Raw genomic sequence first — 15,456 nt, 5'->3', positions numbered from 1 at the left:
TCCCCCCAGCATTAGTGTTTTAGAGTTATGAATGGTATATCTTGTAATCCCAAATCTTAATAAACTTTAGCTTTTGAAAAATGATAGCCTATAAAGGATTTTAGTAATTTTTTTTTTTTTTTGAGTTGGAGTCTCACTCTGTCACCTAGGCTGGAGTGCAGTAGCACGCTCACGGCCACCACAGTCTCGAACTGCTAGGCTCTGGTGATCCTTCCACCTCAGCTTTCCAAGTAGCTGAAACTACAGGCCCGTGCCACCATGCCCAACTAATTTTTTTTTTAAATTTATTGTAGAGATGAGGTCTCACCAAGTTGCCCAGGATGGTCTTGAACCCCTGGACTCTCAGGCAGTCCTCTCACCTCAGCCTTCCAAAGTGCTGGGATTATAGGTGTGAGCCACTGTGCCTGACCTGAAATAATTTTAGTTACAGTTACATATTCAAGATCATCTATAAATATTTCATCTAGCATCCTTAATAGATTTTTAAATTTCTTAAAGATAAGAATAAGATGAGAATAAGTTTTTATATTAGTATCCTTAAATCCAGGCTTGACTTACAGGACACATAAATGTTTTTGAATTAGATTGTATTGAATTACTCATCCCATTGATGAATAGCTTTTTAAAATTATACTATTTATTTCAGGGGTTCTTAACTAGAGTGCCTATCAGATTTACCTGGAGAGTATTTTATAAAATATGTCTACCTAGGACCCCCATAGAATAGATCCTAGATGTCTGTATTTTTTTTAAAAATTTCAGGAGATTCTGATCTGTATTTATGGGTGAAATTTGCCAATTTAAACTATTTTTTAAAACTTTGTGGAAAGGTAAAATAGTTAAGACGACAGGGTAACATTGTTGAAATCTTGATTGTTTGAAGAAGGATATTTAATCCTGGCTCCACACTGGCAATCTTAGTTTTATTTCAGAGTCTGTATTTTGAGTTATGTTTTAATCAGACATGTAGATATATTAAAAATAATTGAGTGGGTACTTGATTATTAAGGAAAAATCATCTTTCTCAAGAAATCTTTTTCTTATAAGGATTCTGAGGGTTAATGTTCTGCATTTTTCTTCTCTAGCTGTTTTCTTCTGGCACAGTCCAGCTCACAACAACATCAAGAGCAGAATTTGGAGATTTTGACATTAAAACTGTACTTCAGGAGATTAAGCGAGGAAAAAGAATGGTCTGTGGTTTTTATTTTTGTGTTATGCAGCATTACTCTTAACTGTCTGCTTTTAAATTTAGAATACATCTCAAATTTATCTAGTCATCAAAAATTTAATACAAAGTAGTTCATATGTTAAAGCAAAGAATATATTTGACTTATTTGTAATATAATAGAGGGTGCTGATATTACAGAAACTTATTTCTCTTTTTATATAACTTAATTACTTAAAAGAATTATATTACGATTTATATTTCAAGGTATTTACAAGCCCTTTAATAAAATAGATGAAGATATGAATGTGACAAATCTTATTAAATTTAAAATGTTATATTGTGTAAGCTTGCTTAAAGGAAATTTTTTTTCAGAGCTTCTGTTTAAAGTACACGTACACAGTTATGTCTCTTAAAATATTTATCATAGGTTTAAAGTTTCTTTATAAAATAATATAAAATGTGCCTTAGTTTCATGTTATTAAACATACAGAATTACTAATAAGTACCTTTAAGAAATCGGTGTCTTCATTGATCACTTACTCCTTTAAAGCTTATGCATATTATAAAATACCAATGGAATACAGTCTTTTCTTTAAGACAGCAGGTGTTTTTAGAAATGACTTCAATTTTTCAATTTGCTATTGTTTAGATTTTCAACATATAAAAATTAGATTAGTAATACTCATCTATCCATCACCTTGATTCATCAGTTATCAAGAATTTGCAGCACTCGCTTCATCTATGCCTTTTATTCTGGTTGCTTGAAGTATTGTAAAGCAGAGCTCAGACTTAATATCACGTTACCCCTACATAGTTCAGTATGCATATCTTAATAATTGGACATTTTCTTACCTAGCCACAATGTCATCATGCCTTATAAATTAACAATTCCTCAGTGTCGTTTAATACCCAGTTCATATACATACTTCCCCATCTGTCTCAAAATTATTACTATAAAGTTGGTTTGTGTGAGTCGGAATCCAACAGAGAACCATACATCATGTTTGGTTTTTATATATCCTTAAGTAATCTAGGACAGTCCTTCTTCCCTCTCTTTGTTTTTTTAAATTTTATTTTATTTTTTAATTTTTAATTGAGCAACATTTTGTTTCATAAAATGGGATAAGCATTCCCCTCCCTTTGTTTGTTGCTTTTCTTTTTGTTTTATATACCATTGGCTTCTTAAAGAAAATTAATTAATTGTCCTGTAGAATTTCCCACATTTCTGATTTGTCTGTGTGCTTTTTCAAGATACCATTAAACCTGTCTCTATATCTGCCATATTTTCTTTTAAAGTGGAAGTTACACGTAAAGGTTTGGTTAGACTCAGTTTCAGCTTTTTGAGGGGTAAGAATACTTCCCAGGTGAAACTATATCATCCATATTTTATCACATCAGGCAGGTCATAATGTTTGATCTTTGGATTCAGGTGGTAAGTCCAGTCCCTCCATTGTGAAGTTCCCCTCCAATCTGTCATGTAATGATTTCAGACATTTATGATCTTTGTCTGAATCCATTAGAAATGACTCTCTTAGAACTGCATGTTTTAAGGTGTGAAAATTGTTAATAGTATCTGTTCCATTTGGATCCAGTTCAGTTTATTGATACACTGGTTACTCTTTTTAAAAATAAAGCTCTTTTATAACACAGCCTGTAGTACTAAAAAAAAAAAGGGAGGGGAACATTTACTTTATCATATCATGCATAACAATGGTGTGTCGAACAGCTAAAGTTCAAAGAGGTGACTAAGATAATTCATTTCTCTTCCTCAGCTTGCTGTTTACCTCTGCAATGATGAGGGTTAGAGTAAACACTAACCTACCATTTCCCCTAAGTGTGCTCCAAAGGAAGTTAGTCCATCAAGAGATCCCCCACCCTTCCAAAAGTAAAAGGTCATCTAGAGTTCAATAAACTTGGAAACTTTATCTCCTCTCCCCCAGAGAAAAGACTGTGAGAAATTTTACAGCAAAGTGATCTGATTAACCTATCCTTTTTCAAGCTTATTTTACTGTGAAACCCTTTTTTCTACAGGCACCTTTTAATCTCTAAACATTCTTTAGGCAAGGCCACGTTGGGAAGTATTGAAAAGATTTCAGCCCCTTTAGTCTTCCTTTGCTGTTTTGCGTGTTTGTTAGCAATCTTTCTCTGGAGGAATTGCTTTTCCTGATTTCTCATTCTTTACCCACTCAAAATAGGAAAAGATCTGATCTCAGGGAGGAGAAGAAGACAACCTGATGTATGATATACAATATTATATATTGTAAAAGAATGATATACATATCCTAAAGAATGATATATAATATCATTCTTTTTGTGTGTTTGGCCATATTAAGGAGTATCTTATCTATATTTAGATGTTAGACTTATTTATTTATTTATTTTTTGAGTTGGAGTCTCAGTCTGTAGCCCAGGCTGGAGTGCAGTGGCACGCGCACGGCCACCGCAGCCTTGACCTGCTGGACCCAGGCAATCCTTCCACCTCAGCCTTCCAAGTAGCTGAAATTACAGGCATGCACCACCATACCCGGCTAATTTTTTTATGTATTGTAGAGATGAGGTCTTGCCATGTTGCCCAGGCTGGTCTCGAACCTGTGGGCTTGGGCAGTCCTCTTGCCTCAGCCTCCCAAAGTGCTGGAATTACAGGCGTGAGCCACCAGACCCAGCTAGATGTTAGACTTCTGATGGTTAGTGCAGTTTTTCTAACAAGCTGGCAGTTTACAAATGTTAAATAATGGAAATGTCGGGATGACTCAATATTAGTTTTATCAAAGTATGATTTAAGTTGCAGCATTATTTTAATTATATGCTATATTATAAGTTCATTGTACTCTTCCAGTAGAAAATGGCTGCCTCTTTTCTTTGTAAACTGGGATGTTTGGTTGAAATATAACTAAAATAGAATAAATAAGGTAGCATAAACTTTGAAATGCTGTTTATGATTTTTCTTTCTCTTTCCTTAAACAGAAATGTACACTTTGCAGTCAGCCTGGCGCTACTATCGGATGTGAAATAAAAGCCTGTGTTAAGACTTACCATTACCACTGTGGAGTACAAGACAAAGCTAAATACATTGAAAATATGTCACGAGGAATTTACAAGTAAGGAAACAACAATTGTCCATTTCCCTGAACATGTTAGTAACTACCCATAAATAGATGACATGACTTTACTTAGTCATAGAATACCGAACACATGTAAGGAATAACTACTGCAATTGGCATTTTCCTCCAACTGAATATTCCTAGATTAGCATTCATCCATTGAGTATTAGTATGCATACTACATACCAGGCATTTGTGCTAGGAGCTGGGCATGCGCTAGTTGTCAAAATGACATAGACTGTGTTCTCATGAAGCTTACAGTCTATTGGGAGAGTCCTATTAATTAAGTGGCCAGATAACTAAATATATAATTACAGACTCACGTAAGTGCTCTAAAGAAGTTACAGAGTTTTATGAAAGCATACATGTAAGAAAGAAGAACTAACATAGTCTGTAGTGGGAAGTGTTTAAGAATTTTTTGGCTGGGCACAGTGGCTCATGCCTATAATCGCAACCCTTTGGGAGGCCAAGGTGGGAGGATTGGTTGAGCCCAGGAGTTCAAGACCAGTCTAGGCATCATAGCAAGCACTTGTCTCTACAAAAAATAAAAATTTAACCAGGCATGGTGGTCATGCCTATAATCCCTGGTACTCAGGAGGCCAAGGCAGAAGGGTCATCTGAGCCCAGGAGGTCAAGGCTGCAGTTAGCCAAGATCGTGCCATTGCCCTTCCAGCCTGAGCCACAGAGTGAGATCCCGACTCAAAAAAAAAAGTTCTAAAGGAAATAGTGCTTGAGCTGAGATATGAAGGACAAAGGTGAACCTTGGAGGAGGGGTTGTGCAGAGGTGTTGTAGGCAGAGAGAATGGCATATCAAGACACTTGAGTCAAACAGAAGCAAGAGTAGAAGTGGAGAGAGGTGAATGCTATTGCTGGTGGTCCAGGTGAAAAATTGTTGATAGCTTAGAATAGAATTTATTTGTGAAGATAGAAGCCAAAAGATTCTCTTGGAAAGATGATGAAAGAATAAGGTTTGAAGATTTAGGATTGCATGTCACCCTCTTTTTTATGAGTCTTTCATTTATCTGTGCTGCCTTGGGCTAGTGGTATCAGTGTATGCCTATAATGGTTCCATGTGTTTAATCGAATGGATGATAAGTTGGTAGAGATCCCTGAACTTTAGACTTGGCTTTCAGAGTTTTAAAGCACTTCCTTACTCTCACATCCCTAGTATACAATAAACCAATGACTTCAGGGTGTAATATTCTCTGTAAAAAGCAGTTTACACAACCAGTCACCAAGTCATTTGGATGTCTGCGTAAGATTCTAATACAGTATTATAAAATTTGCCAAACTTTGTTTAATAATAAAGGCACAAATGTTTTTCAAGAGAGTTCTAATAATCCTTTAAGGAACAAAGATTCCAGTGTTATTTAAAGAGGTCCAGCACATAGCAAGAGATGGAAAACGTCTTGATTCCTTCTGTAAAGCTTGCATAACTATGCTACCAAACCTACCAAAGATACATTAAAAGGAAAACAAACTGTACACCAGTCTTTTATAAATACATATACAAAAAGTATAAATAAAACATTAGTAAATCAAACCAGCTCTGTATTCTAAGAATTTGAACACTCTTCAAAATTAGGAAATATTAATGTGACTTATTAGAATTTTTTTTTTTTTTTTTGAGTTGGAGTCTCACTCCGTCGACCAGACTGGAGTTCAGTGGCCGCTCCTGGCCACCGCAGCCTTGACCTGCTGGGCTCCAGTGATCCTTCCGCCTCAGCCTTCCAAGTAGCTGGAACTACAGGCGTGCGCTGCCACACCCAGCTAAATTTTTTGATTTATTGTAGAGATGAGGTCTCGCCAAGTTGCCCAAGAGGGTCTTGAACCTGCGGGCTCAGGCAATCCACTCACCTTAGCCTCCCAAGGCACGGGATTACAGGCTGAGCCACCGAGCCCGGCTGATTTATTAGAATTTATAGAGTAAATTAACATCCTATTGCCTTCCTGGTAGGTGGTGAAAAGACATTCGATAACATCATTTTTTAATTTCAAAGTAAAATAATAAGAATGCTCTCCGCAAGCTAAGAATCTTAATAGGATGTTTATGAGAAAACAATATCAAATAGCTGATTTATTGTTAAAGTAAAGGAGCAATGGTTTTTAACCAGGGATGGGCCTCAGAATCACCTGGGAGTGGATAGGGCTTCTTTAAAAAGGTTCTTACCGGAACCCTATCTGCAGACATTTAAATTCAGTAGATCTGGATTGAGGCCCAAACCATGATGACTTTCCAGGTGATTCTTATGTTCATCTTTAACTGAGAACCTTCAGACTAAATACACATTCAGATTAGGAGCAAGACAAGGATGCCAACTATCAGCATTACTTTTAATGTTCATCTGGAGGGTTAGGCTGATGCAAGAAGAAAGAGGGATCAGTGAGGTGTAGTGGAGCACACCTGTAATCCCAGCTACTCTGAAGGGTCAGGCAGGAGGATCACTTGAGTCCAGGATTCAAGACCAACCTGGGCAACATAGCAGGACCCCATCTCAATAAAAAATAAAAAAAGAAAGAAAAATGTATAATAAACAAAATGATCATTATCTGTTATTGATAGCATCATCTACCAAGAAAGTCCAGAGGAATCAACTTTGAATTTATTAAAAATTAATAAGAACTCAGTAGCATTGCTGAATATGAAATACATGAATTTTAAAAAACAATTCCAATAGTAACTAGTTAGAAAATGTAAGGGAAAACTGTCCATCATACCCTCACTCCCTCCATACACACATACAAAGGATGAATCTTTTTCATTAAAAAAAACACATTTTCAAAGAACTCAGTTGAATGGTGAAATATATTCTGTTCCTTGATAGAAAACTCAGCAATGAAAGATACCTGTTCTCACCAAATTAACCTAGAAATCTAATATAATTTTAATCAAATCCAAAATTTTTGAGTTTTACCTAGAAGAGCAAATGTATTAGAATTTTCTATTTGTAATCATTAGATTTACCTTATATAACAGAAGAAAATAGTAGAGAGAGATCTGTTTTCTCATCTAAAAGAGGTGTAAAGGAAAGCAGTTCAGATGTTATAGGCAGTTTTTCAGTGTCATCAGCGACCCAGGTCACCAGCTTTCTACTGATTCATCTTTGGGATATTCTTCCACATATGTGTGTGTATGTTTTTATCCACATAGAAGAATCTCCAGAAGTATATTTAGCAAACTCAACAGTTATATTACCTCTCATTGGTTGCATAGGGATGGAAGAGGAGAGGAGGCAGTTTTATATTCTCCATTATATGATTCTATGGTGTTTGAATATCTTCGGAAGCAGTACATTATTATTTAGAGTAGCCATTTGTATTTTTAAATAGCAGGCCAGTTTTTTTTTTTTTTTTTTTTTGAGTTGGAGTCTCACTCTGTCACCCAGACTGCAGCCTCGATGTGCTGGGCTCCGGCGATCCTTCTGCCTCAGCCTTCCGAGTAGCTGGAACTACAGGTGCACGCTACCATGCCCAGCTGATTTTTGATTTATTGTAGAGATGAAGTCTCGCCAAGTTGCCCAGGCGGGTCTCGAACCCACAGGCTCAGGGAATCCACTCATCTTGGCCTCCGAAAACTCTGGGATTACAGGCTGAGCCACTGAGCCCGGCAACAGGCCTATTTCAAACATCCAAAATCAGACTATACAGAGAATTATTGTATTTAAACTTTAACTTTGTTTAAACATTTTTATACTAGTTATTCATTTCTATTTTGAAAAAAGTAGAAATATTAAGAAAAGAAATATCAACTTAATTCCACCACCCAGAGATAACAATTTTAAATCTTCTGGAATATTTTCTTCTAGGTGTTAGTGTGATTATGTAGATGTGTGTATATTTGTGAAAACAAGATTTTCTTACATATGCTATTTTATCATCTTTTTTCCTCTTGCTATATCTGGGACATTTTTTCTACGACATTTAGCAGTTTTACATCTGTTTTAATGGTTGCATAGAATTCCACTATATGAGTATATTTGTTTGTTTATTGGCTCCTTTTTTAGATGTTTGGGTTGTTTTTACTCTTTAGCTGTTAGAAAACCGGGTTTCAGGTTGGGCACAGTGGCTCACGCCTATAATCCCAGCACTTTGAGAGTCCAAGGTAGGAGGATCACTTGAGCCCAGAGTTCGAGACCAGCTTGGGCAACATAGCAAGACCCCCACCTATTAAAAAAAATAGCTACTTGGAAGAATGAAGTAGGAGGATCACTTGAACCCAGGAGCTTGAGGCTGCAGTGAGCTCTGATGGGCCACTGCACTCCAGCCTAGGGACAGACTGAGACCCCTGTCTCAAAAGGGGTGGGGGGCAGGTGTGGTGGCTCATGCCTATAATCCCAGCACTTTGGGAGGCCGATGTGAGAGGATTGCCTAAGCCCACGGGTTCGAGACCAGCCTGGGCAACTTGGCAAGACCTCATCTCTGCAGTAAACAAAAAAATTAGCTGGCCGGGCTCAGTGGCTCAGCCTGTAATCCCAGCGCTTTGGGAGGCCAAGGTGAGTGGATTGCCTGAGCCTGCGGGTTCGAGACCCGCCTGGGCAACTTGGCGAGACTTCATCTCTACAATAAATAAAAAAAAAATAGCCGGGCGTGGTAGTGCACGCCTGTAGTTCCAGCTACTTGGAAGGCTGAGGCGGAAGGGTCGCTGGAGACTGCAGTGGCTGGGAGCAGCCACTGCACTCCAGTCTGTGTGACAGAGTGAGACTCCAACTCAAAAAAAAAAAAAAAAATCAACCAAGCGTAGTGGTGCTTACCTATAGTTCTAGCTATTTGGAAGGCTGAGGCAGAAGGATCATCTGAGCCCTGCAAGTAGAGGCTGCGGTGGCCGTAAATGTGCCACTGCACTCCAGCCTGGGACAGAGTGAGACTCCAACTCAAAAAAAAAAAAAAAAAAGATTTTCAAATGTAAACAAAAATCGAATAGTATAACAACTCCCCATATCAGCATTTACGAAGTTATTACCACAGTTATTTTATCTATTTTCTCCTGAAGTATGCTAAAGCAAAATCCCAGATCTGTTGACATTATCAAACTTTGTAAAATTAATAATTATTTCTTAGTATCATACCCAGTCCACTTTCAATTTCCCCAATTGTCTTGAAAATGTTGTTGTAAATTTAATTTGTTCAAATCTGGATGCATACAAGGCCCATTCATTGTATATGCTATGTCTCTTATGTCTGTCTTAATATGGAGCTATCCCCACCACACTCCCTTTTTCCTCCTGTTTGTTGAAGAATCCCAATAAATGGTCTTGTAAAAGTCCCACATTATAGATTTGTCTGTTTGCTATTTCATGTTGCCACTTACCTTGTGTCTCCCATATTTTCTTTAAACCAGAAGTTGGTTCAAAAGTTTAATTAGATTAAGGTTATTTTGGGGGGAAAGATCTTTCTTAGGTACCCCTTTGTAGGACTCTCACTCTTGATATTTAAAGTCATGATTTAAATGAAAAAAAGTAGCTCCCAGTGTGTAGCATTTGAAGAGTACGAATTCTCCCTAGCTCTTTGGAAGTTATGGAAAATGTTTTAAACCTAAACAGAAAAACAATAAGCAAAACTAGATTAAAGTCAGTTGTTAAGTTGTCTATTGTGCCCCCAACTCCACCCCTGCCTTTTATGCTACTCAAATGTTAGACCAGTTTAGATCATCTATTTGTGATGTGAATTCCTATATGATCATCTTTTATCCACTGCTGACCACAAGAGGGCATCCAGTGAACATTTTCTAAGCATTGTTCCATTGTCATCTCGCGTATAATTGAGCTAATACTGAGCCCACCCTTCTCAGGTTGTCCAAAATCACCTGCATTACTATTTTTATTAAAAAGTTAATGAATTTCAAATATACAGTGTATATACTCAAATAAAAGGTTTTTGGAACAGCATCCTCAAAGTGTCATTCCAGAAATTATTTGCTTGTCTTAAAGAGAAAAACCTGCCTTTACAGTGGAGAAATCTGTGCATCACCACTACTTTAACAAATGATCATACATAGCATCATCAATAGTGGGACAGTTTGGAAGTACATGCCTCCTGAAGTATGCAGGATCACCTACAAAGTGTCTTGACTGAAAAAGAAAAGTTGAATCTGAAGCTAACCAAGCCCTTAGACTTATATCTAGTTTGTAGAAAATACAAGGTGAGAGAGAACCTAATAAAACAGTATCACAATTAGACAAATCCAGAATGTGCTACAGTTGAAAAGCTGTCTGGTCTGATCTCATCCAAAAAAGTCAGTGTCATGAAAAAACAAGTTTACAGGACCAGTCTAGATCAAGAGAGACATAGCCAAGTGCAATGCCAGAAAACTGTTGGATGACTCATGAAGGTATTCTAGTGAGGGCCAGGATGCTAATGATGAAAAGGTATTTGAAGAATTTGAGTAAAATTATTTCATGAAATGTGAGCAAAAAACAGCAGTTTTATATAGAATATGTATTTCCTGAAATATTATTTTAAATTATGTATGTGAAACTGATTCATAGAATTTGATTATTTCATCCAGATGCCTGAAAGTTGATGGTTTCAAGTTGGACAAAAACTTGGCTTTTAATCTCATTGGGCAAAAGGAAAATTGCCTTATGACAACTATCATCCTAAAACAGAGGTTTTATTTCGGCTGAACTTTTATTATCTCAATAATAGTGTATTTTCCTATCTTTTAGAAAAGGACCTGTAATTAATTGTGGAGTATTTTTAAGTGTGAATGAGGAAACCCATTTTTTAAATGGGCACCAACCTCATCCACTAATGATGGCATGAATGTATTATTCTTATCAATAATGACAAAGCATTTTGAGATTTTTGTCTTTCATCATTGTAGACTATATTGTAAAAATCATAGTGGAAATGATGAGAGAGATGAAGAAGATGAGGAACGAGAAAGTAAAAGCCGAGGAAAAGTAGAAATTGATCAGCAGCAACTAATTCAGCAGCAACTTAATGGAAACTAGGTATGAAAGTTAATTATATGGGATCTGTTGTCAGGATACAATAAACACTGATAAATACATGTTGAAGTAATGGTATGCAGTAAGATTTTTAAATCCTATTATGTTTAGTTAAGAGCATGTTATTAGAATGCTGAGGATTTTGTAGACTTGCATAGTTGTTTTTTTTTTTTTGACTAGCTGATTTTTGTAACCGTAAAAACAAGCTATCCACTTTATCAATAAATGTAGTTGTAAAGTCAAATCAGTAAGATAGTCTCACTCCTCAATAACATTATATTGATTGTGTGCCCCCCAAGCATCATATTTTACATTTTTTTATCATCTTTTAAACAGGTTCATGGGACAGAGTTAGAAAACTGGGAATGAATAAGACATCTATAACTACTATTCTTTTTTCACTGTTTCTAAAATCAAAAAGGGTTTGTAATTTTTACTGCCCAACTCTTAGATCCTTCATTGAACTGCCTAAAAATGTCTTGTTTGTTTTATGAGCCTTCACTAGAAGGCTGAGTTTGACATGTTGATATTACGTAGCTGTAGTTTGCAGTTTCTGGGAAGCAATTGAAACACTATTAACCCTGTGTATAGTGTCAACAGTTAAAACAGACAAAATGAAGTAAGCTATATTTCTGGACTGAGCAAAGTTCTACTGTTTAGAGGGATTAATTTTGTTTAGTAGATTCATACTCAAGGGAAAGCATAAGCAAAATTGACTTTACAGTGCAGACATGCCACTGGTGGCAACACATGGTAATTTGTGGATTTTTTTTCACACTCAAGTAATGGAGGCTAGAAATGGAGAGAACCTTCTTTTTCTCTTGGCTTTGACAGCACATGCTAGACATCTCTTCCAAGAAGTATGCTAAAGCTTTTCATTTGGTTCCTGTTAAAGTTGTTCTCACTGACCACCATGGACTTGGGCAACTGGTGATTATAAGCTATGAGCTCCAGTGCTTATGCCAAAATCCTCTTGACAGTACACTTCTTCTTTTCCATGTCATACAAGAGGCTTCTGGCAAAATGATTGAGTCCTTTCAAGTTTAAACTAACATTTGACAACAGCAAATTAAACTTCTTAAAGATTTAAAGTGTTATCACTCGCTAAGGACTTTAGACACCATGTCAGAAACCTGTTCCTCTCAAGTGCCCTGTTGTGTGGAACACTTCCCCTAGTGGCCCAAAGTATGTAAGGAAGGTTCGTGTGCTGTAGGAGTAAAAAAATCTTCACATAAAACAGTATTTATTTTTAATTTTGTGACCACTATTTTAGAAACTTTATTTAATATTTTTAATGTTTTCAGTCATTGCTTTGGTTGTCTATAAATATAGGCTTTTGTGCCCTGCTTTTCTTCTGGTAGGGCTCAATGTTGTTTTATTGATCATCAGAATTGTTTATGAAAGCCTAAGAACCCAGCTTTTTAGAGAGGATTTTCACACTGGCATTTCTAGCTAGTGATATTTTCTTCCAACTTACCTGCTGAAGCACATTTATATATTTCTTTAAGGCAAAACCAAAAAACTTTAGTTGTGGTCTGCCTATTATTACCATAGCACCTCAGTACCAAGGGGGAGGGATTCTGATTTCTGATTTATTAATTAATCTACCACAGAAAAGCAGATTTGCAAATAAAAAATAACATATTAACTTGACTGTACAATTAAGATATCCTGCAGCTGGTAAAACAGCATTTTGAAGATGTAACAGGTGGAAAATTACACTGTGCTTCATGACTTTTTTTTTTAACTGCTAGTCCCTTAAGGTCACGTTTGTCAAGTGTGTATTCACACATTTACTTAAATCAAGGGACTCAATGCTTTCTTTATTTTAACCATCTTTTATTGTTATTTTTAGAAGGAAACTAGCTTTAGCAGTGGGTTGCCCTGTATGTTTTCTTTTTTTGCTTTTAATATGCTGTTGGGTTTTTTATGTGTGTATGTGATTAATTTTCAAAATTCATCATGACTTGAAGTGCAGAACAGATCTAGATGTTTGTTTACCAAGCTATGTGACTTTTCCCAAAGGATCTGTACTTTATTTCCTTACAACAGCTTGAAAATCATTATTTTTTAAATCTTTAAATCACTGTGTCTAGATCATTTTTTACATTGTGTGCCATAGAGTTACCCGTGGGACAACAGAGCTCCTTCATTTTTGGACAACTACTGTAATCGTTTTTTTAAGGAAAAATGGAAGGTGTCGGGTAACCATGGCCAGTCAATAATTCTATAAAGGACTTCAAATACTATAGCTGTCAGTTGATGGATTTATTATGTAGTAAAATGTATGACTTTGTATGGGTTTCTTCAGCCCTTTCTCTGCCACTAGCCACCAGAATAGCACTTTACCTTTTGGTTGGCTAGATAAGTGGCTGACTACCTGTTTTTCTCACTGTGGTGTGATTGGCTAAACAATCTTTCATTAAAAATTGAAATGTAAATTGAAGTCACGTAAAAACTCATGTTTGGCTGTAAGCTTCCAGTATTTTGATTCTCTTGCTTTTGTCACATGCTGAGTAAAAGTGCCTTACAATGTAAAAATTGTACAGTACTTATGTTCCCAAGTAGCATCATCATCTTCTGGGTAGTAATTACATTGTGGTATTAATATTTAGAAAAATGAACCTCAGCAGTGTATTTACTGTACATCTCTTAAGTCCTTAACTGTAGTTTTAATAAGCATGACATTTGATAAGTATATAACATTTACATCATTTCAAAAAATACTGCCGTTACTGTCTTTTATGCATATTTTAGCCTGAAATTTTGAAGCGTCTTTTCTTTCTTTGCTTTTTTCTCTTTTTGTTTTCTTTTTTGTTTTGTTTTTTGTTATTGATATTAAACAGTGTAATCTTTGCAAGCGTATATTGAAGATTATTCTGGAGCATTTATTGCCTTACCAGAAATGTTAGTAAGAAATGTTCCTTAGAGTAGAAAGATAGACTTGAGTTTCTATAATAAGAGCTCTTTGTTCCTGAGGGGAGGGGGGATGGGGGGTGAATTTTACTTTCATCTCAAATTATTAAAAACCCATCAACTGAAACAAATTTTATTTCAAGGATCAGCAATTTTAGAATTTCAGATAGTACTTGCTGAGAAGTACATGCTATTCAAGACATTAAGAGAATAACAAGATCTGTAGATCTACTATCGAATCAGAATCTATGTACTTGAACAAATGTGTGAATCTCAAATATCTCAAAGCAAAAGAAAAAGTGTTCTAGAGTGTTGTTGCTTTTTTAAAAAGTGCTGGAGTTAGACCAAGGTATACAGTTTTGTTCTAACAGCCATTTAGATTAATTGTAAAGATAAGGAATGCATTATGGGTCAAAAATCAAACATTCCTCTCATGTTATGTATATTTTGTTCCTGTTATATTGGCTTTATTTTCAGAATTGTAGTTTGTAGTATTAGTTTCCTTTTATTGGTATTCTTGCATATACTATTCATTCAATAAATGAGTTATGACGTTCATATTTGTATGTCTTTTTTGTGACAGCATTTAATGAAGCTTATTTTATAACAGCAATAGTATTACATTCCTTCTGGTCTTGCTTTATTTCAAGGTGAAATGCCTGGTTTGTTTAATAACTTGTCATTAAACAAGTATGGGGGAAAATGTGAATTTGGTTCAAAGTTCCACAATATAAAGGTTTTTTTCATGGAAACAACAATCTTTCAAGCACAATTGAACTACATTACATTTTAGTTATTTTATTACATGATTTAGATGCCTACAGCTTGAATTGGGGGCTCTGGAACCAAGTTAAATGATGATTATGAAAAAAACCCAACTCCTAATATAATTTACTTGATGGGTAATAGGGGTACAGGAATAATATCCTTGTCATAGAGGGATTCTACCTTATAGATTTACATTTATTCCCATTACCATGGACAGCTTGCTTCTATACAGTGCTTGTATATTGAAGTTGGTTATATCCAGGCCAGAAATAGGAATTTTTAATGAGTAGAATATGATCGTTCCATACACATAATTCCTAACCTGCAATACTACTTAGAGGGGAAAAAAAATCACATAACAGGTTCTGATTAATGGTGGCATATAGGATAGTGCTTTACTGCAAATGCTACCTAGTAGTGCCTGACACATGTGTACCTGTGTGTGTTTAAAAGCCATGATTGGCCGGGCATGGTGGCTCAACCTGTAATCCTACCACTTTGGGAGGCCAAGGTGAGAGGATTGCCTGAGCCCAGGGGTTCAAGACCAATCTGG

General features: G+C 36.0%; 1 protein-coding gene across 4 annotated transcripts in view; it reads left to right on the top strand.

Annotated features, from left to right (window-relative positions):
* Nucleotides 1-14,693, top strand: part of PHF6 (PHD finger protein 6) — a 55,895-nt gene extending 41,202 nt beyond the window's left edge. For 3 of the 4 annotated variants that reach the window (XM_008066294.1, XM_021716691.1, XM_021716692.1), the window contains 4 exons: nucleotides 1,086-1,190; nucleotides 4,133-4,266; nucleotides 11,093-11,222; nucleotides 11,556-14,693. In XM_008066294.1, the coding sequence (XP_008064485.1) occupies nucleotides 1,086-1,190; nucleotides 4,133-4,266; nucleotides 11,093-11,222 (369 nt within the window). In that variant the 3' untranslated portion in view covers nucleotides 11,556-14,693. Of the gene's footprint in view, nucleotides 1-1,085; nucleotides 1,233-4,132; nucleotides 4,267-11,092; nucleotides 11,223-11,555 lie in introns of those variants that run through there. The other variant, XM_021716693.1, reaches the window with a different exon arrangement.
* Nucleotides 14,694-15,456: the final 763 nt, after the last annotated feature.

Source organism: Carlito syrichta, unplaced genomic scaffold (genome assembly GCF_000164805.1).
Source record: "Carlito syrichta isolate Samal-C Ts95f unplaced genomic scaffold, Tarsius_syrichta-2.0.1 Scaffold308874, whole genome shotgun sequence".
NCBI lineage: Eukaryota > Metazoa > Chordata > Mammalia > Primates > Tarsiidae > Carlito > Carlito syrichta.
The sequence above is the reverse complement of the archived record's forward strand: the minus strand, read 5'-3'. Positions and strand labels throughout refer to the sequence as shown.